Source organism: Tachypleus tridentatus, chromosome 2 (assembly GCF_004210375.1).
Source record: "Tachypleus tridentatus isolate NWPU-2018 chromosome 2, ASM421037v1, whole genome shotgun sequence".
Classification (NCBI taxonomy): Eukaryota; Metazoa; Arthropoda; class Merostomata; order Xiphosura; family Limulidae; genus Tachypleus; species Tachypleus tridentatus.
Window position 1 is genome coordinate 63,005,142 of NC_134826.1, and position 27,781 is coordinate 63,032,922.

The 27,781-nt window shown below is 34.4% G+C and overlaps 1 protein-coding gene across 1 annotated transcript in view; it reads right to left on the reverse strand.

Annotated features, from left to right (window-relative positions):
- The window catches only part of LOC143243978 (protocadherin beta-11-like), a 56,736-nt gene that overhangs the window by 2,210 nt on the left and 26,745 nt on the right, over window positions 1-27,781 (reverse strand). The window contains exons 3-16 of the mRNA XM_076487886.1: window positions 23,833-23,901; window positions 22,696-22,904; window positions 21,681-21,773; window positions 19,646-19,753; window positions 15,250-15,351; window positions 14,459-14,584; window positions 11,333-11,423; window positions 9,618-9,901; window positions 8,283-8,338; window positions 7,876-7,960; window positions 6,495-6,626; window positions 6,197-6,255; window positions 3,501-3,779; window positions 1,419-1,851 (exon numbers count right to left, since the gene is read on the reverse strand). Coding sequence (XP_076344001.1) covers window positions 1,419-1,851; window positions 3,501-3,779; window positions 6,197-6,255; window positions 6,495-6,626; window positions 7,876-7,960; window positions 8,283-8,338; window positions 9,618-9,901; window positions 11,333-11,423; window positions 14,459-14,584; window positions 15,250-15,351; window positions 19,646-19,753; window positions 21,681-21,773; window positions 22,696-22,904; window positions 23,833-23,901 — 2,126 coding nt within the window. The remainder of the gene's footprint in view (window positions 1-1,418; window positions 1,852-3,500; window positions 3,780-6,196; window positions 6,256-6,494; window positions 6,627-7,875; window positions 7,961-8,282; window positions 8,339-9,617; window positions 9,902-11,332; window positions 11,424-14,458; window positions 14,585-15,249; window positions 15,352-19,645; window positions 19,754-21,680; window positions 21,774-22,695; window positions 22,905-23,832; window positions 23,902-27,781) is intronic.

Consider the following 27,781-nt stretch of genomic DNA (forward strand, 5'->3'; position numbering starts at 1 on the left):
TGATATGTCCAAACAGAAATATGAATAATTAAAAAAAAAGATTATCGTAGCTTCGAACCCTGTCAACAGTTTTCATAATAAACTCATAAAGTATGTTTTTGGTTTTCGATCACACCCGTTCCCTCTTTCACCAAACATTCACGGTGAATCTGTAAGTATGATCAAAGATCATGGTATGAAAGATTGTTTCGACACACTTATGTTCTTCGGTAGTTCACAACTGTAAAATTTGAGGTTCGATTTCTTACGAGGGATATGGTGTGGATGGCCATGATGTAGTTTTGCGCTTAGAATAAAAGAACAAACAATCATTATAATCTGAAATCAGCAACCTTATTCTAATACTCACAACATCAAAAAATAGTTGAAGCTCAATATATTTTACAGACAAGGTGAAAACTGTATGCTAGCAGTACTTTTACCGCCAAAAAGCCCTTTCTGAGAATAACAAAAGATATAAACAATAGATTCGTGTTTCTTATTTTTTTGAATCACCATTTTGTCAAAAACAAACAGACACTCTAAATAAATGAAATTAACTTTAAATCACGTTAGTATACACACATTATTTTGAATACTAGTTCAAACTGATTTTACTGATCAGTAAATTATAACTATCACAAACAATTTAAATTACATTAGTTTAGTCTGTTTTAAGCAGAAAAAAATAGTATTCTATGAACCACGTTTATATACATAAAGATTACGGTATTACGATTTACAGTTAAATTACAGTTTCCTTAAAGGCGATACTTGACTTGAAATGTACATGTTACTGTACCCTATAATGTAGATCTATTTTCTTAGATTATGTATTAGCTGGAGTTCCCGTCTCCCGGGCAGAAGTTATGTAAATTCATAATTAATGAAACGTTATCTTAGAGGGTGAAAAGTTGCTTTTCTTCCATGTAGTTGTAAAACATGCCCATTAAAAAACTGCAAAACAAAAAATGTGAAATCGTAATTTTGCACGTTTTTTCGGATGAACCCAAAAAAACCTTCATACCGAATTTGGTGAAGATCCACCAAAAGAAAACACACAAAAAGTGAAAATCTATATGAATCTCCTTTTAGATCTAGTGAATCTAAGGATGGCTGACAAACTAAAATCCTCCACCCGATTGCTCATCATTTAAACTAGGTTTTTGGGAGATTCAAAAGAGTTCCTTCACCGAAGTTCTTCAGAATTTATTCAGTCATCTCAATAAATTGTGATATCATGAATAACAGTGACTCAGCCGTAAGTTTCTGAGCTTATAACACTAAACACCAGCTTCGATACCTGTTGTGTAGCCCATCGTGTAGTGTTTCATCTTAACGAAAAATAAAACAAACAAACACACACACTCATACAATTTAAAAACCAATTATTGCCTTCAATGTACTGCATCTTGATACCACTCATTTTACCGACTTACTTTATTTGCTATTTCAGGAATAGATCCATTAAGCCAATGTTTTTTACGGATTTTAGTCCAATTATAATCCAGATTCACATCATCCAGGTGACCATTTCCAGTTCTGGGCAGCGGATTTACTTTAACGTCTTCTAGACTAGTTTCGCGCTGCTCTTCGTGGATAAATTGTCCTTTAGGAACACACTCTTCTGTAAAATACGCCATGTGCAGCGATTTAGGATCATCCAGTTTTACAGTGTTTACAGCGTCTGCTTCTACGTCATCATCCACGTGAAATACGGGGTTATCCTTTCCCACATGGTGAGTTTGAGACTGAAGATATTCTGAAGGTTTCGTAGCTAGCTGGACATTACCCACGTAACCGGTCAACTTACTGGTCGGAGGATGGTCAGTCGTAATCGTGGTGGTTGGAAGACGTTCACGGTTCCGTTTTCTAGGGAAGAAAATATTAATCCATATGACAGTTAAATCCTGATTAACTCCAAATGTTAGGCAATATGGTCGCTATTAACTTCTATACATTCTCCACAAATACAAACCCAATATATCGAAAAAGTTAGAATAATATAATTATAATAAGAGATTTCAAACGGGCTAAAAGACTCAACTCACCAGCACAAAAGTTTGTCTCGAAAAAATTGTCTGTTTTTGAATTTCGCGCAAAGCTACTCAAGGGCTATCTGCGCTAGCTGTCCCTAATTTAAAAGTGTAAGACTAGAAGGAAGGGACCTAGTCATCACCACCCACCGCCAACTCTTGGGCTACTCTTTTACCGACAAATAGTGGGATTGACCGTCACATTATATCGCCCCACGGCTGAAAGGGTGATCATGTTTGGTGTGATGGGGATTCGAACCCATGACCCTTAGATTACGAGTCGAACCCCCTAACCACCTGGTCATGCAAAAAGAAAGAAATGACGACGTTATATGTGAAAATATTTATGGTAACCACCTTGTGGGGTATTTTGAGCTTTTGATTGGTTATTTACATGTCATATATAGAATTAAGTATATATAAGGGACTATTTCCGAAAATTGAAAACGGAAAGCAAGGGCACACCGTGTATGACTTGGTATAATAGTCACCTATCAGCATATAAAAAAGACAGGAGGTTTTCGTTTTATATTCTAGCTTATAAAAATCGGTAATTTGAGTTCCTCATTCGTACAAAACTATAGATTTTGTACTTTGACTTCACAAGCATTCAGTCTGAGCCAATGCTGCATTTTATATATTACATTACGTTACAAAAATCGATGTTTAGGTGTGTTTTTTAGATATTCATTTTTGAATTAAGACGTTAAATGATGTAACATATAAAAATTCGGATTATAATCTACATTACGATACCAAGCGTAATGATATAATTAATAAAATAATAATATAATAAAATTCTGAATGAGAATCAACAAACCCCTTGACATAGCCTTTGATATGTGACTTATCATGATAGGGTTAACCCTGAACGATTGTCAATTTGATCTTTATTAACTTTTATGCATTTTCCAAAAATATAAATGAAAATATTGTAGAGAAAAGGCTTACAATAATATATGACCATAATTAATCACTTCCATGAATGTTTGAAGACAATGCATTTCTCTTCAGTGTAAACTGTGTTTCATGGACTTTTACTGTCTTGGTTTTGTGTTGAGGTAAATTTTGGACTCCATAATGTACAAATGATTAAACACATAATTTTAAAACGTTATCGTAAGGTCAATCCAAATCAAGAGAAGTCTATGAAACAGGTCTATAAAGCTCGCATTCAAAGAAGCGACATGATATATAAGGTATTTTTATGTAACCAAATCGAATGAGAGTGTAGTTAAAATAACTGAGAGAAAAGAATTAATAATATGTAAATAAGCATTACCAAGGAAAAGAATTTATAAATCTTTAGAAGTCCACGTTATATCTTAAACCTATATGATTTGTAAAACAATATCCTAATTAGCTTGATAGTGTAATATGAAGGATTCGGTCATAACAGAGAATAGTGAATCAGCCTTATTTACTGAGTACTTAGAAAATAAAACCATATAAAAAACGAAACAATATATTTTTGTATACACCCACCTTCTCAGTATATAAATGGTAAGACTAATAATCACAATAAACAGAGATGCCAAAAGTACGCCGAAGACAACCATTAACACAAAAGGATTACGTTTTCCATTACTTTCCATCATATGCCCTTGCAACAGCTCTTTAGGAAACCGCACAGTCACAGGAACACTAGTTTGGCGGGGAGGGATTCCGTTATCCGTAGCAACAACAAACACGTGACATACACTGGTATTCAAAGACTCCAAGTTAAGAATCCGAATTTCTCCTTCACTGGACACGGTGAATAGACTAGAGAAGAGAAAATTCCAATTTAATACCATACTTTTCTATACATCCAACTAATGTAGCGTAGTGATCATTTTTAGTGAATCCTTTAATGGAGAAAAAAGAAAAAAAGCTGAAAAAAAAGAGTTTTGTTGTTAATTTTTCAATTTTAAAAATATCGTTACAATCCTAATCATGTCCTGCATATTTAGGTAATATATATATATCTATGAACCTACAGTTCGTACATGGAACACTTCTATCAGTGAGAAACCTCAAAAGTTAGGAGAAAGCCTTGATGGAATATTTCTATCAGTGAGAAAACTTCAAGAGTTACAGGAAAGCCCTTGATGGAACATTTATCTGTGAGAAAACTTCAAGAGTTACAGGAAAGCCCTTGATGGAACATTTTTATCAGTGAGAAAACCTCAATAGTTACAGGAAGGCCGTGATGGAACATTTTATCAGGAGAAAACTTGAAGAGTTACAGAAAAGCCCTTGATGGAACATTTCTATCAGGGAGAAAACTTCAAGAGTTACAGGAAAGCCCTTGATGGAACATTTATCTGTGAGAAAACTTCAAGAGTTACAGGAAAGCCCTTGATGGAACATTTTTATCAGTGAGAAAACCTCAATAGTTACAGGAAGGCCGTGATGGAACATTTTTATCAGGGAGAAAACTTGAAGAGTTACAGAAAAGCCCTTGATGGAACATTTCTATCAGGGAGAAAACTTCAAGAGTTACAGGAAAGCCCTTGATGGAACATTTATCTGTGAGAAAACTTCAAGAGTTACAGGAAAGCCCTTGATGGAACATTTTTATCAGTGAGAAAACCTCAATAGTTACAGGACAGCCGTGATGGAACATTTTTATCAGGGAGAAAACTTGAAGAGTTACAGAAAAGCCCTTGATGGAACATTTCTATCAGGGAGAAAACTTCAAGAGTTACAGGAAAGCCCTTGATGGAACATTTATCTGTGAGAAAACTTCAAGAGTTACAGGAAAGCCCTTGATGGAACATTTATCAGTGAGAAAACTTCAAGAGTTACAGGAAAGCCCTTGATGGAACATTTTTATCAGGGAGAAAACTTCAAGAGTTACAAGAAAGCCCTTGATGGAACATTTATCTGTGAGAAAACTTCAAGAGTTACAGGAAAGCCCTTGATGGAACATTTATCAATGAGAAAACCTCAATAGTTACAGGAAAGCCGTGATGGAACATTTCTATCAGGGAGAAAACTTGAAAAGTTACAGAAAAGCCCTTGATGGAACATTTATCAGTGAGAAAACTTCAAAAGTTACAGAAAAGCTTTGCCAGTTTTAAATAATATTCTTACTCTGCGTTATTATCATGTGTGACCGAAGCAGTAACTTATACTTATCAAAACACTGAGAAAGAACACAAGAGGTCAAGAACGTCCAGTTGTACTTAACTCCTAATTATTACCATAGAAACCCATTTAGATGATATGATAAAGTCTCCAAGAACAGGCTACTTGTCATCCTGGTAGGAAATGTGCCACAATAACCAACAGATTGTTAGATTAATGCAACTCTGGTACAATGCAGATAATAAAGGTCTTTAATCAGTCATGTCGTTTGTATTTGTTCCTGAACTAAATATCAGACAAAGTTTAAGAAAAGCAGTTTCACATCTAATGCACTTAATATGACAGTAATTTACATATTTTTTGATTCAGTAGTGAATATTGTAGTCAGTTGAAGAGGAAGAAAACAAGCTAATTGTAAAGAAATGTTAAAAACTCCATGTTTTTGAGTATCTCTCTCTCCATTATTTAAGCGACTAGGAATGTTTTTGAATGTCACTCTTTCCATTCTTTGAGCTACCAAGAATGTTTCTGAGTGTTACTTTTTCCATTCTTTGAGCGACCAAGAATGTTTTTTAGTGTCAATCTCCATCATTTGAGCGACCAGGAATGTTTTTGAGTGTCACTCTTTCCATTCTTTGAACGACCAATAATGTTTTTGAGTGTCACTTTTTCCATTCTTTGAGCGACCAAGAATGTTTTTTAGTGTCAATATCCATTATTTGAGCGACCAGGAATGTTTTTGAGTGTCACTCTTTCCATTCTTTGAGCGACCAAGAATGTTTCTGAGTGTCACTCTTTCCATTCTTTGAGCGACCAAAAATGTTTTTGAGTGTCACTCTTTCCATTATTTGAGCGACCAGGAATGTTTTTGAGTGTCACTCTTTCCATTCTTTGAGCGACCAAGAATGTTTTTGAGTGTCACTTTCCATTATTTGAGCGACCAGGAATGTGTTTGAGTGTCACTCTTTCCAATCTTTGGTTACTACACCAAGAAACAGACGTATCCGGAAAGCTAAAGAAAAAAAAAGAGAAGTAATAAGAAATTTAATAATTTCTATTGTGTTTTTTTTTCAGACATTACCACTTATATGACAAAATATGAAACTTACTTGGGAAATGGTCCCTTTATACTCAATTCCACGACGTCATCAATATCTCCATCGGTCACCTGTACCAGAGTAATATGTTATTTTAAATATAATTCTATCACAATAGAGGGTACTACATACGACGTGTATACATCTCGGATGAGGTGACCAGACTGAGCAAATTACTTTAGGTGTTTACATAATCCATAATAATTCTTCGTGATTTCATTGATTCCTTAAAGTAGAACAATAAGGTTCTGATATAAATAAAATACCAAAGTTTAAAGGCCAGCACGTTAGTAGTATGAAAGTTTCTTACTTGTAGTTTTCCTATCAAGGTTCCTGGACGAATATCTGGATTCGTAACTTCAAATGTGTACCTAGGCTTCGTGAAGACTGGATCATTGTCGTTAACGTTGATAACAGTGATGTTTATACTGGTTATATCACTCTAGACAAAGCAGTATTATAGGTAAAATGAAACCAATATTGTATATTACAATCTTTACGTCGGTAAGAATATTTATATAAAAAAGCAGAAACAAATAGTGGTGATTTATGTAAAGTAACTTAAACAAATCATAGAATCTATAATAAACCTATTTGAAATGGATCTACACCCAAGAGCCTTTACGCTATCTAAATTTTATACATTCAGCAATACAAGAGCAACACTATCAAGATATATATATGTATATCCAATATATGATTGTTTGTCTAGCTTCTTTTAATAACATTCTACACTAGAAAATGTTACAAACCTTTGAGCGTGCCTCCATGCCTAAGCCACTGATTAGCATAATTCTATTTCTAAAAGTAAAAAACAAAAATCGCCAATAGTTACAAAGGTCCTGGAAATAAAATCTGTAAATACACAAAAGGGGTGGTGTGTATCTCAGGTTTGTTTTTGTTTTCCAAGTCCAACAAAAAGTTCCACAGTGGGCTATTCGTACTGTATTTGCCACGGTTATCGAAACTCGATTTCTAGAGTTGTAAGTCCGAAGATTTACCGCTATTATACCAGGGAGCTTTTAGTTTACGTAAATCAATACCAAGAAATATCGGTATAAGACATATATTTCACACATGTAAATTAATACAAAGATTAGTCAGCGTACTAAACGTATCTGAAATAGCAATCTAATTTAAAGCATTTCAGGGATTTTTGAAACAGAGAAATAAAATATACATTTCATTGTTCTCTGTGCTTCCTGGTAAGTTTATGGACCTACAAAGCTAAAATCCAGGGTTCGACACTCTTGGTGGACAGAACGCAGACAGTCCATTGAGTACCTTTATACCACCCATCCCACCACGCCCTCAGTGGCTTAACGATAAGTCAATAGACTTACGACACTAAAAATTAGGGTGCGATTCTCGAGGTGGGTAGAGTATAGATAGCCCACTGTGTAGCTTTATGCTGAAGGATAACCGACTAGCGAAAGCAATAGCAACAACAGCTCTGCCCTCTGTCAGGCAGTAAAGGAATTAAACTGTTATTTAAGAAGTTAAAACGTTATTCAGTTATGCATGTTCCCTGTCACAACGTTTAATCTTCTACAATGTTTAGTTCACTACATTTATAGAAACACAGACTAAATTTATTACCAAGAACAAGTTTGTGTTAACATCTACATGCTGCCAAATGTATATTCTGTAAAATTCCAATGAAGAAAAACAGGGACATAAAGGAAACAAACCTGATGACCATCAGAAACCATTACACGAAGATAGAACTGTTGTTGTGTCTCGAAGTCTAATGGCTTGGCTACCATTACTTCTCCCCTGTATCGAAATTCAGTATAATAAAATACATTTTTGATTGTTTCGTTTGAGTTTACTCACTGATTTTCTTTTACTTTCATTACTATAAAAGCTATAACTTGTAATAATAAGAACAATAAAACTATTTTTCGAATATGTATACATGTATAATCATGGTCAATAGGTAACGCTTTAAAAGTTACAACTATGACAAAGAATTGTAACAAATAAAATTAAAGCAAATATTAATATATTTCTATATTAGATTAATCTCAGATTAAAAGGTCAACAATTTAATTAAAATATTTTAAACTATAGCAAAAAAAATTACTATTTAACTTACGTGTCTCTCACAGCAAAGTATTCATTTGAATTACCTAATAGTTTTAACCGGATCTTCTGAAAAATAACAAAGTATAAAATTAGTAGAAACAAATATTTCCTTTAAGAGTCGTTGATCTGAATTCACAGTGAAAAATAGTTCTTAAGCTTTCTAATTCTTTCCATTAAAAAAAATTATTTATAAAATATCAATGATCGCAAAATGGAGACCGCATACGCTTTCAAGAAAGGAAATAGAGATTTCTAGCTTCACAAAAATTGTTTATCAGCCATCTTAATTTGAAATTTCGCAAAATGTCTTGATTTTATTGTTGTTCGTTAGAAGTTGTAACTAATTGAAACATACGACTTATACTAAGCATTCTGTGTCCAGTTAACAGAGACGCGACCCTATTGTAGAGCTCTGAATTTTGGAGCTAGCATCAAATTCTTGAGATATCAAAAAATATTTTCAGCGATATATTTTATCGCTATGAGTGAGATATAAAGGAGACAGCCTAACTGTTATCATAGATGGTGGGTAATAGGATGTTGCTAATTGGCTGACTTCTTCCTAAGCAGTGTAGCTTAATCCTCTAGTGCAGTTCGGTTATATTCGAAAAAAAACATTTATACACACTGACTGCGAAATTCGGATTTACCCCATGGCTATCAATATATCCCCGTTGTACTTGAAACAACAGCTGCCATCTGTGTGCTACGGCGTGAAACCTGGATATTTGTGTGTTTCATAACAACATTATCAACTTTGTTGGAAGACATTTATATAGACAGCTTCTTTATATCTTGAATACTCTCATCTAAATGATTTATTTTATATTTTGTAACGATTTTGGCCTCTTATCGATTTAGTTTTGCCTATATTTATATCATTTACTGGAGAAATTTTCTTTCTCAAATTTCTTGAGTTTTTTTTTGTTTGTTTGAATCATTATTTGGCACTATCTAGTACGGTTTCCAAGGAATATTACTTTCAGATATAGAAAATACAACTTCTTTCAATATTGAAAAATTAATACAAAGGGTCAAACTAATAGATTTATTTCTTGGTGAATAATTGACATATTTTTGAGATTCCGCCTGAAAAGTAATTGTGTAGTGAAAGGGTTAAAATTAGAGAAAACAATAGATAGCTTTAGTAGATTCACCGTTAAAACAGGTACGTAATAGATTATAAACTTAAAAGACACATACACATGACGACATAACTTTCATAAAAGTTATTCTTGTAATAACAAACAAAAATGTCCAATAAAGATGCATTTCTATACCATACACACAGTAATTTTACAAAGTAATTGAACATGCAACAGTGAAATGAACAAAAATACATTACCATATCCACGGGTTTTGATGTCTGGACAGTCAAAATCACAGCATCAGGTGGAGTACTCTCTAAAACAGATGTGACGTAACCGTTTTGCAAGAACTTGAGAACGTTAGGAATTGGTCGGTCAGTGGTCACTGTGAGTGTGGTCAGAGAGTATTTGTCTTTATTGGTCACTTGTGTGGCTCGAATAACCAGGGTTAAGGGTAGAGGTAGATTATGAGGTAGGGGTCTTTTAATGCTCACTCTTCCAGAATGTTGGTCAAGTTCAAAGAAGGAATACTCTTCGGAATCTGACGAGAGACAAACAGGTTTTAGTATCTTGTAAGTTTTGATATCAAGCCCTTCACTCGTTACTAACATATAAATATACTAAGATGTATATCTTAGTACAATTTTTGATGTTTTAAATGGAACTTAATGGTCGTTGGAATGTGCAGGATGGAAGGAAAACTGAAGTTTTTGTTGCTGTTTTAAACGGTAGTCCATCACTTACATTCAGTGCCCCAAACTGTTTACTTTTCGTTGCGAAGCTCAGAACCACACTCTATGGACTATCTCTGCTGTGCCCATTAAAGGTATCGAATCCCAATTTGTAGTGTTATAAGCTTACAAACTTACCGATGAACCACTGGGGGAACTCAACAGAGTAAATAGGGTACTATACATACATACATACATACATAATTATTTATTTAGAAAATGTAAAAATAAAAAAATAAATCACAAGGAAGGATAGCAGGAATTTTATGCAGGATATAAAACCTTAGATTAAATACAATTAAATTTAAATTCATGAGGTATAAGAAAAACATCTCAGCCACAATAAAAACATTCAACACCAGGGCACAAATCGTTAGATGGGTCATCATGTAACGCGCCCTTGTTTTTAGGGGTATGGCTGGAGTAAGTTTAACCTCAACTTCGCTGGCTTCCCATGATTAACAAAAAACAATTGAGTAAATGTGAATGATCTGGTCCATGATGTTCTACACCTTTAGCACTTTTTTCTGTCTGTATCCAGATGTGAGAAGATGGTTGCTCACAATAATAAAAAAAACAAAATAAAAAAGAATTGAAAGATGAAAAAAGCAGTAAGCTAGATAACATAATACAATACATTAACGGAGGAAGACAGCAAATCTCCATATCATGTTTAGACATATATACCAATATGTTAAGGTATTAACATAATTAATGTATTAGAAATTAAGGTGTAGAAAGCGATTTTAACTAGCCAGTTCATTGCAACATTGCGATTTCTAAAGAGGCTGGGGAAAAACTACCCCAGAAACCTTTTGAAGTATTTTAACAACAAATACTGCATACATCCAACTTAATGAACTGAAATAAAGGAAGCAGGCTCTAATTCACGAGTTGTGATTATAGATGGTATGAAAAAGTGGACAGGCCATGGCCTGACTGACCTTACCTCTTTCTACGGCTGACAACTTAAATGAATTTTCAATTTTATTTTTCTATCTCCAGGAGGGAGAACAGCAAGTCTTTTGATTTACAATGTTATAATCATGGACAAGGCAGATAGTCCGATGTGGTTTTGGAAACACAATAAATTTTCCTCTTTACACGTAATATATTTAAAATAAACAAGGTTTAAGATTCGTCACTTGACACTTTTTAAACCAAACGGTTCTGTATCAAACTGCTAAACAAAGTTATTAGCCTTGTGATTACATCCAACACGAAAACGCTTTGTAACTTACCAGAATTAAAAAAGTATTCAACGGGTGACCTAATATCAACATCCGGGTCTTCAGCTTCTATGGGATTTGGTGATATTATTAGCTCTTCTCCCTACAGCAAAAACGGAGTAATATTTTCAAATTTAACTAATAAATTCCGTTCCAAGTATATTAGCAACTAATTAACAAAGCAATCTAATGTTTTTGAAATAAAATCATACAAAACATATAAATATACTGCAAGAGTAAGCATTGTTGTGAGTTTCACTTAATATTCTAATATTTAAATGGCTTACTCTACTGAACATGAAACGGAAAAACCATATTTATCTTAAACAAATCACGTTATATATACACTATAAAGATATCAAGCCCCTCTGTGGGACAGCAATAAATCTACGAATTTACAGCTCTAAGATCCGGGGTTCGATTGCCCAATGTGACTTCGCTTTAAAAAAAAACTCAAAAAAAGACGCTGAAATAGGGAGACAAATATTGAAATATTCAACAACACTCAACAAAATACAGTCCTTGAACATTGTAACAATGAAACTTCAAACAGAATTTCTGACGCTCCCATAGCTGAAAGAGGGTCTATGTTTGATAGGAGCGTTATAATATGACAGTCAACTCCAATATTCGTTAGTAAAAGTGCAGCCCAAGGGTTGGAAGTGGGTAGTGATAACTAGCTTGTTTTAGCTTTGCGTGAAATTTAAAACAAACGAACTTCTCTTTTTCCGTTTATCCATTTAAAAAAATTCATTTACTCCAATTAAACGACTGTCTGAAACAAATATTTCCTTAAGATAACATTATCTTGAAACTATCCTCGTTCCTACAACCACAGAATGGTTGCTATCCATGTAGTAAAACTCATTCATTAAAGCTGTGGACTCTTTTTTTTTGGAACAAATACGATCCGAAGTACTTTAAGATTACAAAAGAAACTATCTACACAACATCATGTACCTTATACAGAGTAAAATATATAATCACCAGTATGCAGGTAGGGCAGATCCAAACGACCCTAAAAGAAAGTTTTAATAACCATAAATCTCCTGTTAACACCGAAAAAAAAAGACTTCCCCATTTCTTAATGCTTTAACCAACTCGGTTATTCTATTAATCGGGTGGTTCTTACTGGTATTCAAACAGGTTTCAAAACTAAAGCTGATGGAAGAATAACAAAAGCTTTCTAGTTCGCCACTTTAAATACAATGTAACAAACATATGTCCTGGCGTCAGCGATCTTTGATCATTAACTAGTTTCCTGTTTGACAAATAAAATCATCACATGTTGTCTAAGTTCTTTATTTTTACCTTTCAATTTTAAGTTTATTAATGATAACTGTCCACGTGTTTTTATTTAATTTCTTTTTAGTTAATATTTTTAGTTTCCATTTTAAATTGAATATTCTAAACTAATTCCTTCCGTCTTCTTTACATACAACAGGAACAATATTTACATATAACAATCTCATTTTCCGATTAAATAACGAAACATGGTCACACTTGCGCATTTAAAAGCAAACAAAACATTTACGGTTGTCATGGTAGTATATGTTGAATAGCCCTGACGATACTCCGCTTTTTCTCACACGTATCCCAGTTATTTCTGCTCTTATCCTAACGAAAATTTGGCTTCTTTGTTTGTTTGTTTTTGAATTTCGCGCAAAGCTACTCGAGGGCTATCTGCAATAGTCCTGCCTAATTTAGCAGTGTAAGACTTGAGAGAAGGCAGCTAGTCATCACCACCAACCGCCAACTCTTGGGCTACTCTTTTACCAACGAATAGTGGGATTAACCGTCACATTATATAACGCCCCCACGGCTGAAAGGGCGAGCGTGTTTGGTGCGATGGGGATTCGAAATTCAGAAACAAAACAAACAAATATTCGTATATTACATATCCTAAAGCTGGAGATCTGCTCGCGGATCGTACGTCCTATAGCGAGTCTATGTTTAATTAAAAAATATTAACCGTTAATTCTTGGAAAGTCACAAGGTCATAGGTCAATATCTATATTTGTTTCAGCTACGTTTGTTGAAGTTAATTTTTTTCTTACTCATATTTTTAACCTTTGATTACCATTGAATTCTGGTGTTTAATCGACTTATCCTCCTCGTTTGGAATTATGCGCAGTAGCTCTCTCTTTGTTCCCCGTAAGTTGTCACAAGCAATAAGTTAGTAAGTGTAGAAAGAATCGTGCATTATTGACTTCGTTGGCGTGGAACTAATATCCTACAGTAAACCAACCAACCACAGTTTCGTTCCTTCCACAGAACACCGACGTTTGGAGGTACGTGCGTGATCAAACCTAGATAATATTTTTAATTAGTTCACGCAGTTGTTAATGATTACTGTGTTCATTAGCGAATGAATTTTCCAATTAGAATACTAAATGTTCAGTGCTTCGCGTATCAGGGGCAATCGATTCCAATGTGAGGGTCGCGGGTTCGAATCTCCATCACACCAAACATACCGTCCCTAATTTAATAGTGTAAGACAGCTATGGAAGGCAGCTAGTCATCAACACCCACCACTAACTCATGGGTTATTCTTTTACCAATGTAGAGTTGGTTTGATCGTCACATTATAACGAACTTGCGGTTGAAAGGGCCTTATAAAGTATGGGTCAATCCTAATATACATTGGTAAAATAATGGTCCAAGAGTTGGCGGTGGATGGTGATGACTATCTGCCTTCTCTCTAGTCTTACACTGCTTAATTAGAAACGGTAAGTTAGGGATTAGAACCCGCGATCCTCAGAGTGCGAGTCGAGAGCCCTAACCACCTGGTCATGCCAGACCTATTAGGCTTAATCGAATTAATCTAAAAACATTTTTGTCCAGTACAAAATTACTACTGGAAGGTTAAATATCAGGTCTTTATTTGTTACCTTCACAGCCTTTATTTAAAATTAAAACAAAAATTATGTAACAGAAATAGATCAAAGAATATAAGAGCTATCCGACTTAAACATTGTATGTATGTATATTAAAGTATTTTCTGCAGTAATTTCCTTCATTCCAATACTTTAAGAAAATAATTTACTCACAATATTTTATTCAGAACATTTAAACTAAACTGTGGCTTATGTTTCAAACCACCACATAAAACAATGATAAACGAATTAAGAAACGTACCTTTTGAAGGTTTTCCGGTAATACAGCTGTGTATTTTTCTACTCGAAACTTCGGATTCTGGTCATCAGCATCTTGGACATGGACTGTCAATGTCGCGAAAGAACTTTTTGGAGGGTCCCCTTGATCCTACATAAAAATAAATAAGAAAATATTTATAGATGTATGGTGCTTATCATAACATCAGTACGTTAACTGGGTAAAACATGGCCCATAGGTTAGCGTAAACTGTACGTTTCAGTTGTTACTACTGGAACACACTTCTGTACTGTATGTTTCAGTTGTAACTACTGGAACACACCTGTGTACTGTATGTTTCAGTTGTTACTACTGGAACACACCTGTGTACTGTATGTTTCAGTTGTTACTACTGGAACACACCTGTGTACTGTATGTTTCAGTTGTTACTATATTCGGAGGCTGGGAGTTGCATTTTGTACAAATATATTAGGGTAGTTTAATATTATTTGTATTTTAAGAAGTATAAGAACTTTTAAGGGTAACTGCTTTCCCACAACTGACAGCAGACAGTGAAAGGCGTTGTGGATGTGCATCTACTCCACACCCTTAACTGAATTGATTTTCCACACTCGCTGGGCTGGTTTAACATCTATGTTTGAATTTTGTGTAACAGAAAAGTTGTCCCAAATCCATTTTGGAGCTATTATCATACACATAATTCGTTGCTAATTTACAGTGACAACTGAAATTAACAGTGGATTTTGCTAAAACATTTAAATGCTTATCATAACCAAAACATCAATATATACAACAACAGGAAAAGAGAAACTTACCTGAGCTCTTATTTTCACTGAAAATTTAGGGAGAGTTTCAAAATCCAGTGGCGAATTTAAGAGAAGAACACCTTCCAAACGGTTTTCAAACGCCAAGAGATGCTAAATATAAAGAAATAAACATGTCAATTGATATTATAGAAGTAACTGTTATTGTTGCACTGCTCTCCCAGTGGCACAGCGGCACGTCTGCGAATTTAAACTGCTAGAAACTGGGTTTCAATAGCCTTGGTAAGCAGAGCACAGATGGTCTTTGTAGTCTAATAATATAATAACAACAATGACAAACTTGTTGTGATGGAAAGCAATGTGCAACAAAACTAATGCCATGGTAGCTATAGTTTTTAATTCGCGGTTTCATCATGTTGGTGGTATTTTTATTACTAATTCTAATGTGTTAAATATTTTGAATAAGAAGTAATATTTCAATTAAAAGGGGGAGTTCTGACATGTCTATCCACATATCTATTTGTGTCCAAATACCACACAAACACACATCAATCTTATTTATTTACATTTAATATTTCAAATTCTTTCTTGTATTTCAATCCAAAGTCCATGAGAGCCTAGCATAGTCGGGTGGTTAAGCCACTAGACTCGTAATCTGAGGGTCGCGGGTTTGAATCACCGTCACATCAAACATATTCGTCCTTTCGGCCGTAGGGGCTTTATAAAGTTACGGTCAATCCCACTATTCGTTGGTGAAAAAGTAGTCTAAGAGTTGGTAGTGGGTAGTGATGACTAGCTGCCTTCTCTCTAGTCTTACACTGCTAAATTAGGGACGGCTAGCACAGATAGCCCTCGTGTAGCTTTGCGCTAAATTCAAAAAACAAACAACCAAACAATCCAAAGCCTAGTTCAGCTGAATTATTCCAATCTTTTGCCTTCTCAGTTTGTAATATTTTCGTTGCATAATATTGACTCGAAATATGTTGCTAGGTTAAGTTGTTTTACCTACATAAATAAAGCACTGTTAATTAAGACCAACTACTATCACATAACTCATTACTTCTAACATAAGAAACAAACAAACATGACCATTGCTTTAGCTCCAAGTAAACGAAACTTGAGGTTCGGGTAAGTGGACGTCATCGAAGTCCGTTTTGAACAAATCTGATAAAAGCTCTGGTGTATTTTGATACAATCTTTCAAAGTTTGAATACATTTTAGTATTTTGATTATATGTTACAGGTCAAAGTCAGAACAAATGTTGGCGTGTGAGGCTGTACGGCTAGATACATGTGAAATGCACATTAAACTTTCGAGTCTTATGCCATCAAATGTAGGTTTAGGTCAAATCAAACGTTGCTGTTTTGTGTCTTAAGAATATTACGTTGTATCACGACCAACAGATCAACCCTAATGTTAGCGTTTTACGTCATCGTTTCTGTATGTAAAATGTTTTCGATGGATAACATACACTAGAAATACGTTGCTACTTTTTACTGGGTAAGGTATGTTCTTTTATTTTTTCCTTTTGCATTTAACTGGGCTATGTATGCCCCTCGAGTTTTTTCTAACTGGACAGTATATTTATATAGATAATCAGATTTCGGTAAATGGAAGTGATCAGAGACCTCTGTGGTCTTTTTCCAGCGAAGAACTTTTTACCAATTCCGATTAATTTTGGTGCAGCTTAAAAAGTTTAAAGAGCAAACTCTAAATTACATCAGACTTGTTCAAAATTACAGGAACAAACCTCCATCTTTAATTGGTTAGAAATCAAGGAGGAATAAACATGGCTTCCACGACACAAAATGCCACTAACCAAATGCTCCATGACAGCTCAGTGGTAGACATTTCATACCTTATAAAGCAAAATTTCAAGGGTCAATTTCTGCAACAGACACAACGCTGACATTCCATCACATAGCTTTGCGGTAAAACAAGCATTAACCTCTAGCCTAGTCATAATCAGCGGCATTTACAAAGGCAACTTCTGGGGGCTAATTGCAGAATAAGAAAAGAAAATCAAGTCCTTATTCTACCTGCGAACTCTTCTTCCTCTCAAAAAATAAACAAAAGAAAAACTACCTAAATGCTGCTAATCATTTTATTTACTAGGTCAAATGAATTTTATATTACGGACATGTAACACGCATTTCATTTAAATAAGCAAAAAAGAACAATCGACCAAACCAATTTGGGGGCAGTCAGAAGCACGTATTACGTCAGTAATATTATTACCGGGGATGAATTTAATGCTGAAACACATTCACGACTTCTTAAAGTATTAATTTTACACCATTGTTGTAAACCTTCGGGTAAAACCAGTCCAAGCATCGTGTGTGACCTCGGTCCCGACGAACGTTACGCATGATTTTACGGAACTGCTCTGCGCAGAGATAATATGCCCCCAAGCGATAACTAGCTGTCTTTAACAATACAAACAGTTATTTGATTTTTTTCTTATTTAAGTAACGTCGCTTTGATTACTTGAACACTATGTTCTTACTAAGATTTACTATGCTTCTTTGTTGTTGTTAAGTGCAAATCTACATAACGGGCTATCTGTGACCTGCCATAATCCAATGGTCGCGGTTTCAAATCTCCGTTACACCAAAACATGTTCGCTCTTTCAGCCTTAAGGGTGTTATAACGTCACGGTCAATTCCACTATTTGTTGGTAAAAGAGTATCCCAAGAGTTGGAGGTGGATAGTGATGACTAGCTGCCTTCCCTCTAGTCTTACATTGCTAAATTAGGGATGGCTGGCGCAGATAGCTCTCGTGTAACTTTGCACGAAATTCAAAAGAAACCAAACAAAACTGTGACCTGCCCACCGCAGGTATCAAAACTCGATTGTCAGTGTTATAAGAGCTTAGACTTGACACTGAGCCATCGAGGAGGCTGCTTGTACTAAAAAATATGAATTTCTAAGGAGAATTTTTCCACTTTATCTTTATTTTAGGTACGATTAGTTGATTATAGTTTGAGATTCAGTAATTTAGCTCGTTGATTTTTCAGCTTAGGTCATAGGAACTAAGAGTGCTTCCTTTATTCTTGGCGTCTATTCATCTGTTAGTTTGTCTATTATTATGAAGTGTTCACTGTTCGATTTTCTGCCACAGTCTTTGCTTAGGTGATTGTAAATTCCAGAATTATTGAAAGAGTTGCTATGTGCATTCTCCTCGATTCTGGTAACTGAGGTTCGAGTCGTTGACCAAATATATATACTTACCTTCAGTAAGGACACAAATATTTATGTACCATCAACTCTAATCAACTCATTGTGCTTGAGATGGACAAACGTCATCCAACAAGCAAGTGGCAGTATTTACTGTAATGAAAAAAATGTCTAAGGAGAAACTGATTAAGAATGTTTATGGCTTGCCTCCGTCAGGTAGCGCTTCATCATACTTTCATAGCAAGACTAATGAGGTTTGGTAAATATTGTACAAAAATGTATTGTATGTTATTTAGCTTAAAAGATGGTAAAAACATTTATTCATTCCTTTACGAGAATTCTCCATTAAACAGTTTGTCGCCCCCTAGTGGTACAGCGGTATGTGTGCGGACTTACAAATTTAAAACAGGGTTTCAATACCCATGGTGCGCAGAGCATAGATAGCCCATCGTGTAGCTTTGTGCTTAATTCGAAAACAACAACGTAAACAGTTCGCCATACTGTTATTAATTCAGGGAAATAGTGAATGGTTAGTGTTTGTTCATGAACAAGGATTTCCCGAAGTGCACGTATGTAAGTTATTTATTATTATGACAAAGACTACATATGTTTAAAAATCAACCAGCATATCTAAACTTGAATGTCTTAGACTGACAGCACTTATCAAAAGATTTGATAAAAATAAGAGATTTAAGACACCGAAGTTTCGACACACACAATAAATTATCCGTGTAAAATGCTGTTGTTGTTTGTATTTAAGCACAAAGATACACAATGGGCTATCTGGGCTCTGACCACCACGGGTATCGAAACCCAGATTCTAGCGTTGTAAGTCGGCAGCCATGTAAAAAAACTACATCTTTCGACCCGGCATGGTCAGGTGGTTAAGGCACTAGACTCGTAATCCGAGGGTCGCGGGTTCGAATCCCCGTCACACCGAACATACTTGCCCTTTCAGCTGTGGGGGCGTTATTAATGTACGGTCAATCCCACTATTCTTTGGTGAAAGAGTAGCCCAATAGTTGGCGGTTGGTGGTGACGACTAGCTGCCTTCCCTCTAGTCTTACACTGCTAAATTAGGGATGGCTAATGCAGATAGCCCTCGTGTAGCTTTGCGCGAAATCCAAAAAATAAACAAACAGCTACATCTTTCCGTGGAACAGGCTTTACTATCTTTAGAAGAACAAGAATACATGAGAAGTTCATTTAGAAACTCATTATAATAAACTTATGAAATCTGTGAAAAAAAGCTTTGTTCAGGTTTACTCACTGAATAAGGTCCACGTTCTATAAAATATTCAACAATGTTGAAAAGGCCCGCTTGGTCATCATCGATGGCTTTAATGTCTTGCATTACCACAGTCCCAACCACTGTTATCTGTTTAGAAAAGAATGACAAAAATGTAATTACCGTCATTATTTGTGAAAAACAGAGAACGAGACCACTAATTACCACAGACCCGACACACAATTATCTGTTAAAAATAGGTTGATGAAACACTAATTTTTGTCATGGAGGGCGAAACATTAATTATCACAGGCCCATCCACCGTCGTTTGGTTTGGTTGGTTGTAAGTTTAAAGAACTCTAATTACCTGAAATGGATTCATAATGAGGAAATCGAAGTTTAATAATAAAGATTAAGACAGTTGATGAAACATACAAGATTTTATTTATAAAGTTTGAACTCTTAAGTTTATAAAACTAGCGTTTGTGAAATTTATGAATATCTAACAGAACCAACCATACACTACTTAAACCCAGGCCACTCATCAATTCCTACACATTCTGAAACGACAGGTCAGGATATTTCATTCAATGATATTTATATCATCGCTGGATAACATTCAGATCTTGAACACTGTATTAAAGAATGTCCACTCACACCTGAATGATTCATGTTCATTATTAAACACATTCTCATCCTGTTATCTGTTAATAAAAAAAGCACTATAAAATTTTAACTAGCGGTTCTCACAGTCGTTATCTGTTAACAAACATGGACCGCAGTTCTGTGATTATTGGTGTCACAACAACTGTTAACTGTTTATCAAAAGCCAAAGAACAGTATTCACTGTATTATCTGCATCGAAACTTGTTTAAAGTACCGTATTTACTAGTTCCGACAACCATTACCTTTTAACAAAAGTAGATTGCAGGACTGTAATTACTGGTTCTAACAAATATCACCTGTTAAAAAAGAACCACAGAGCAGTAATGACTAGCTCTAACCACCAATACCTTTTAACAAATGTAGATTGCAGGACTGTAATTACTGGTTCTAACAAATATCACCTGTTAAAAAAGAACCACAGAGCAGCAATGGCTAGTTCTAACCACCAATACCTTTTAACAAAAGTTGATTAGAGAGCTGTAATTACTGGTTATAACAGATATCATATGTTAAAAGAGGACCACAGAGCAGTAATGACTAGTTCTAACCACCAATACCTTTTAACAAAAGTAGATTGCAGGACTGTAATTACTGGTTCTAACAAATATCACCTGTTAAAAAAGAACCACAGAGCAGTAATGACTAGTTCCAACAACCAATATCTTTTACCAAAAGTTGATTACACAGCTGTAATTACTGGTTCTAACAAATATCACCTGTTAAAAAAGGACCACAAAACAGTAATTGCCGATCCTAATAACAGTTAACTGTTAACAAGAAGGAACTACAAGCGCTTGTTATGTCAGGCCAGAACACACCACAATTTTTTCTAAACTATTTCGTTAGACATAGATAAGGGAAAACAATCACAAAGTATGTACTTCTCTGAGTTGCATCTCGGATATTCCGTCACGAACAATAGTTTATAATGTGTAATATTGTTAATACAGGCATTCAGGATTTAAACAATAATAATAATGGAATTTTAATAAACTTATTTTAGTATTCTAGTTATTCCAGATTAATAATAATTTAGGATAAAGCTCGAAATGTAGTTGTTGTTAAGGTCCTAGACATCCAAAATAAATGACTAATTTAGGTAACAACTTGGATAACCAAATCCGTTACGTTTCAAAACAGATGAATACGATGGTATAAATCCAGCCACAACAATAATATTCCTAAAATGTTTCTTAAAGATCAAATAGCCCGAAGAAAATAAAAATCTATATTCAATTAATTTACGTTTCATGGTTACTTATTTATTTTTATCTGATGTTTTTCTTTTGTGCGGGTGTGATATTCATGTTGATGTAACCGTTGATTTCTCCATTTTGGTTCCCCTTCGTTTATTTATTAGATGATGTTATTATTACTATATTACGCACTTGTTGTTGTAGAGAAAACATACCTCGCTGATGTTGAGAGTATAGGGACTTCCTATAAATCTGGGGCTGTTGTCGTTAGCATCTGTGACGATAACACGAACTGGGATAATAATACTCTGAAAACGACAACAAAAGAGATAATTGCATTCAATACGATAAAATAATACATTTTAATAATAAATTAGTAGTTTGAAGAAGAATACTGCCTTCAGTAGGATAGAATAATATATTTTAATATTAAATTATTAGTTTGAAGGAGAATACTGTCTTCAGTAGGATAGAATAATATATTTTAATATTAAATTATTAGTTTGAAGGAGAATACTGTCTTCAGTAGGATAGAATAATATATTTTAATATTAAATTATTAGTTTGAAGGAGAATACTGCCTTCAGTAGGATAGAATAATATATTTTAATGTTAAATTATTAGTTTAAAGGAGAATACTGTCTTCAGTAGGATAGAATAATATATTTTAATATTAAAATTTCAGTTTAAAGGCTAATGCTGTTAAAAAAGCTAATTTATTATTGTGAAAAAACAGTAATAATAATACGCATATTGAGAGGAAATGAAAATGCTCTGAGGGAAGACAATTACTACGGTAAGGCAGAATATACATGACGTAAGCACTTATGTGGAAAAATGGAAGTGTAGTACAACCTTACATCAACTTAACAAATAAATTTACAATATTTCATTAAAAAAGATGCAAATAGTCTTGACGTCAGCAATTTCGTGAAATAAATGCAAATATGCGTATAACTTTGCGTCAATTTAATAACGAAATGTACAGTAATAAGTTGAGGAACATTACATCATGAAAATCGTACTGTAACCACAAGAAAAGAAAGGTATTTAAAAATGAATTAAGACAGGAGTAACTGGTTTATTGAGATTATTAAATATTCGTCAACAAGCCAACATTGTTCTATAGAGTTATGTTGCTTTTTTTTTTTTTTTGCACGTGCATATAATGGATATTGGGTTATTCAGGATACAAAACGGGGTCGATAACACAGCTGCCACATGACCTACCGGCTCCTCTACCCCTGTTTTTGTGCAACTGACGTCCACACTAATGCTCTGAACGCCCTCCAGTCCTTCCTTGTCTAGTTTCTGTCTGAGGATAAGGTTTTTAGTATAAGATTCAATAGCGATTGGAAGATTGTCATCTTCTAGGGATAACACTATGTCCCCATCTTTAGCAGCGTTTCCGTTAACCTCTATTCTACCAAGAATGGAATCTGGGAGAACATAAGTAGATTTAACATAAACCGAACCAAAACAAAAACACACTTATAATTAATCACACTTTTTAACCTGCTAAATAAATCTGTAACAAGACTTTTCATTAATCAATTTATTATTTATTAGACATAGAAACTTGAGTAACTTGAGTCTTTTAAATACAAGTTATTGTGATACACAATGTCCATTAGCAAGCATTTAGTCATTAGCATATTTTATATTCATTGATTTGACTTTTGAACCTTTCCCTTTGAGATGTACTTTGGAGGAAAGCTTATTACTATAAATATCAATAAATGTACATTGAAACATATAGTTTGTCTGATTTCCAGTAGCGCTTTAAGAAAAACATTTTATTTTGTAACTTATTCACCTTCGATATGAATATGTTATGTGTGTACATCTTAAGAGTAACATCTCGCCTTTTATTGTCTTCTCTACCACCAGTCGGCAATGTTAGTTACGCAAAATTCTGACTTCCAATTAGACCAAAAAGTAACTGTCTATTCATTCAGATCAAGTATCTTCTATAGATGGTAAATCAGTAGACTCATTACCAAAGTCAGTTACAGCTACCTCAAAATAGAAATATCTTTTAACACAAAGGTTCACTTAGAGAAACAAATATGGCCCGGCATGACCAGGTGGTTAAGGCATTCGACTTGTAATCCGAGGGTCGCGGGTTCTAATCCCCGTCACACCAAACATGCTCGCTCTCTCACCCGTGGCGGCGTTATAAAGTGACGATCAATCACCCTATTCGTTGGTAAAAGAGTAGCCCAAGAGTTGATAGTGGGTGGTGATGACTAGCTGCCTTCCCTCTTGTCTTACGCTGCAAAATTAGGAACAGCTAGCGTAGATAGCCCTCGTGTAGCTTTGCGCGAAATTCGAAACAAATATATATAAAATAAAATATGTACTTACCAACAGGTAGCGCTTCGTTTATGGTGAATATTTCGGATGAACCGCCACTTGTCAAGTAACATCGATTATCTGTAAGTGTTAAAAATATCTCGTAACAAAATAAAATCATTTAACTTTCCTTTTATAAGCGTTTAAAATGCATTGAACTTGATAGACATAAAATGCAGTACTACTAATTTATTTTATTAAATAGATTTAACTTAAACAGTCAATTTCCGAATTCTAACCCATTCTTGTTAGCCAGTGAACCTTGAACACAGCCTTGTTAGCCATGTGAATCATTAACACGTTTTTTGTTAGCCATATGGAAGCGAGTATGAATATAAACATTTACTTTCAGATACATTAATGTATGCTAATACACAAGAACGTATTTATTTGATTTGTTATACCTCAGTCATTGTTTTTTATTATTGTTATTGGCAGCACGTGAAGGAACGTGCCATGAAAATATAGAATTATTTTGCTTTACAAAAAAAAAAGTGTATTTTACTTCGTTTACTATTGTCTTTGTTCTATACAAGATATACAAGACCTTTTATCTTACAGAGCTTTATTTTAAGGTGCCTAGATATGAACAGAATAAACAACAGTGTGAAAGGAATTTAAAGAAAAGTTAATTAAAATTGTTAATTTGAAAAGGAGGAATAGTGATCGTCAAGAAGTACAGAAGAAAATTAAATCAGAAAACAACAAAGATTGTATTTTCAAACCTACAACTAGGGACTCTACAGTTTTTATGTCCATTTACGGGGAATAAAGTTTAAGCTACATATTTGCATATGTATTCAGTTAAATGTCATATACTTTTCAACAGCTGACTGCTGCTCTGACTTTTTTCTTTACACATAACCAATATTTACTGAGCCAAGTGGTTTTGTGTCTGAGGTTTCATGTAAACACACGTTTAACAAGCATTGAATACAAAGGAAGCCACTAAACTATTCATAGCCGTTTCTTTTTCTACTATAAGCTTGTGAAACAACAATAACAGTAATATGAAGAACAAATGGATAAACTTTGAATTTTGTTTAACAATCGGGAAAATTCTTTTGTTGTTTTTGTCGTTTTCAATATTTTAACAACCTAAATCTCTATGTAACTTACATTTGGGTACAATAAACAAGGTTGTTATCTTAAAATAGATAGTAATATTCATAATTCAGCTTAAAAATCCTGGTACGATCTGGGGCTTAAGGTGCTCTACAAGATGAGAATTTCGGGTTCGATTCCCTATCACCAAACACGCTCTTACTTTCATTCGTGAGTGTCAATCCCACTATTTGTCATTAAAATAGTAGTCCATTAGTTGAGTAACTACTTTCCCTCTAAACTATCACTGCTAAATAAAAGATGGCTAGCACAGTTGTCACTCATGTCACTTTGAAAGAAATTAAAAAAAATCAAGAATGTTTCAAAATGCAGAGAATATTAATAAAAATATGAACAATAAATAAAACTGTTGGCTTAACATTATCAAAACGTGATCTTTTGTAAAGGATTTCTTAACATTTTTACAGATTTCATAGCTTAAAAATAAAACCTAATGCATTTTGTAACTCAAATAAAAATGTTTAAAATTAAAAAAACCCTTATTCGTATTCTGTCTTTAAAATTTTGATAATGGTAATTTAAATTTCTTTATTATTGTTATATCTTGGTGTAAGAAGACGTGTACCAGAGAATGTCAAGTTCTATCATGCGATTCTGTATCCTGTCTCTTATACTCCTTCATTTTAGTTCAATGAAGTAACATTTTGGTTTTTTGTTTGTTTGTTTTATTATAGCAAAGCAAAATCGGACTATCTGCTGAGTCCACCGACGGGAATCGAAACCCTGATTTTAGCATTGTAAACCCATAGACTTACCGCTGTATAAGCGGGAGACTTTTGGTTTCTTAAGGATTGTTTGTTTTGAATTTCGAGCGAAACTACATGAGGGCTATCTGCACTAGCCGTCCCTAATTTACCAGTGTAAGACTAGAGGGAAAGCAGCTAGTCATCATCACCCACCACCAACTGTTGAACTACTCTTTTACCAACGAATAATAGGATTGGCCGTAATATTATAACGCTCCTACGGCTGAAAGGGCGAGCATGTTTGGTGTGACGGGGATTCGAACCTGCAACCCTTGGATTACGAGTCGAGTGCCTTAACCACCTGACAATGTCGGGCCTTCTTAAGGAAATGACTGGATGGACCTCATAGAAATACAACGAAATTGCGCTACGTAACATTAATCTAAAAAGATATATATATATATATATAGTCTGTTTTTTTGTATGTTGTTAAGCACAAAACTATATAAAGGGCTACACATGATTTATCAATCAACATTATCGAAACTCGAATTGTATTGTTATAACACTTTCGAATCACCAATGAGCCACGCGGGAGCAAATGATTATCTGAATTTTCAGAAACTATTGCGAGTAAGATTGTCTATCCTGTTGGAAAATATGAAAAGCAGGGGTTGAAAATACAAAATACATTTTCATTAGTCATGACTTAAAAAACACGATATTTTTTCATTTCACACGTAACTTTGAGGTGTTTTTTTTTTAAATAGTAAACACAAAACTTTAGAGATAAAATTTTTAACATCTGTAATTAAAGACGTGTATAAGTCTCCATTTATTAAAGAGTACTAGATACGGGATGATAGTCGTGAATAACACAAAATTTACATATAGTATTAATAGATAACATCTATCCTCTACCCTCATTGGCTCAGAAGTTAGTTTGTATGCTAATAAAACTTGAAATCGGGTTTCAATACCTGTGGTGGACACAACACACAACCTATTGTGTAGCTTTGTGGTTAACCAACAAACATAAATAGATGCTACAACGACATTAGCCAAGCTAAAGTAAACAAAAGTTTCGAAAGTGTAAACAATGTATCTAAAAAAAAAGGTAACCTAACGGAAAATATACTCTTGAACCGGATCCCTACGTTTTAGATATGACCGTGATTATTTTTTTTTTTCACAGTTATTAAATGTTCACTCGTACACTGGTTTCTGAGACGTAGTTCTGTTCAGTCGATGTTTCTCAAGCAGGCATTAAGTTGGTTGTATACACCTGAATGACCACGTGCACATGAGAAGGCCAAACGTTTAATTAAATATCAAAATGTCATGGTCCGTTTCAGAGGATATATCACGAACAAAAAAAAATGATATTACGCAAACAAAACGTGAGATTAAATTAACACTGTTCTGCCACTGTGAGAATAAACCATACCGTGTCCTGTGATGAACTTACGAAAGCTAGTAACGGTTCACATAATAAAGGTGCCTGTCGTATTGCGACAATTTTAATAGGAATAAAAAAAGGTGGAATTGCTTGGGAATACGTTAATTAAAGCAACGCCTGTTCGACCCCGTGGGTCTTCAGACTACACAGGACTGAAGTAAAAATAAAATGTACTAGCACATCTTCAGAATACTTTATAACAAATGGTATAAAAACTAGTTTAATAACGTTATTGAACTTCTGGCAAGAGTCACGAAATGTAGAAAACACTGAAATAATGCAAACTACACACACGCATAAATATATCTGTAAACCTACGTATACAGACATATACACATCCACGACTTTTATAAAGATTCTTAGCTTATTATTATTATTCGAATATTAGTAGAAACAATACTATACATCACAGAGCAATAATTCTTGGTGGATATACCTTGTAACATCATGAGGAACGCGAATCTGTAGTCATCATAAATGGTCACTAGTGGGCGCTAACTGACAGTGTAGCTGATAATGTATCTCAGAACGGTTGGTATGGGTATTAACACTTTTACCAAAATAAGGCAGAGAACAACGTTTGACCTTCTTAGGTCATCTTCAAACGTTGTTAACCTGAAGATGACCTAAGAAAGTCGAAAAGTCGTTATCTGCTTTATTTTAGTAATGTGTTAATACTAGTACCAGCCGT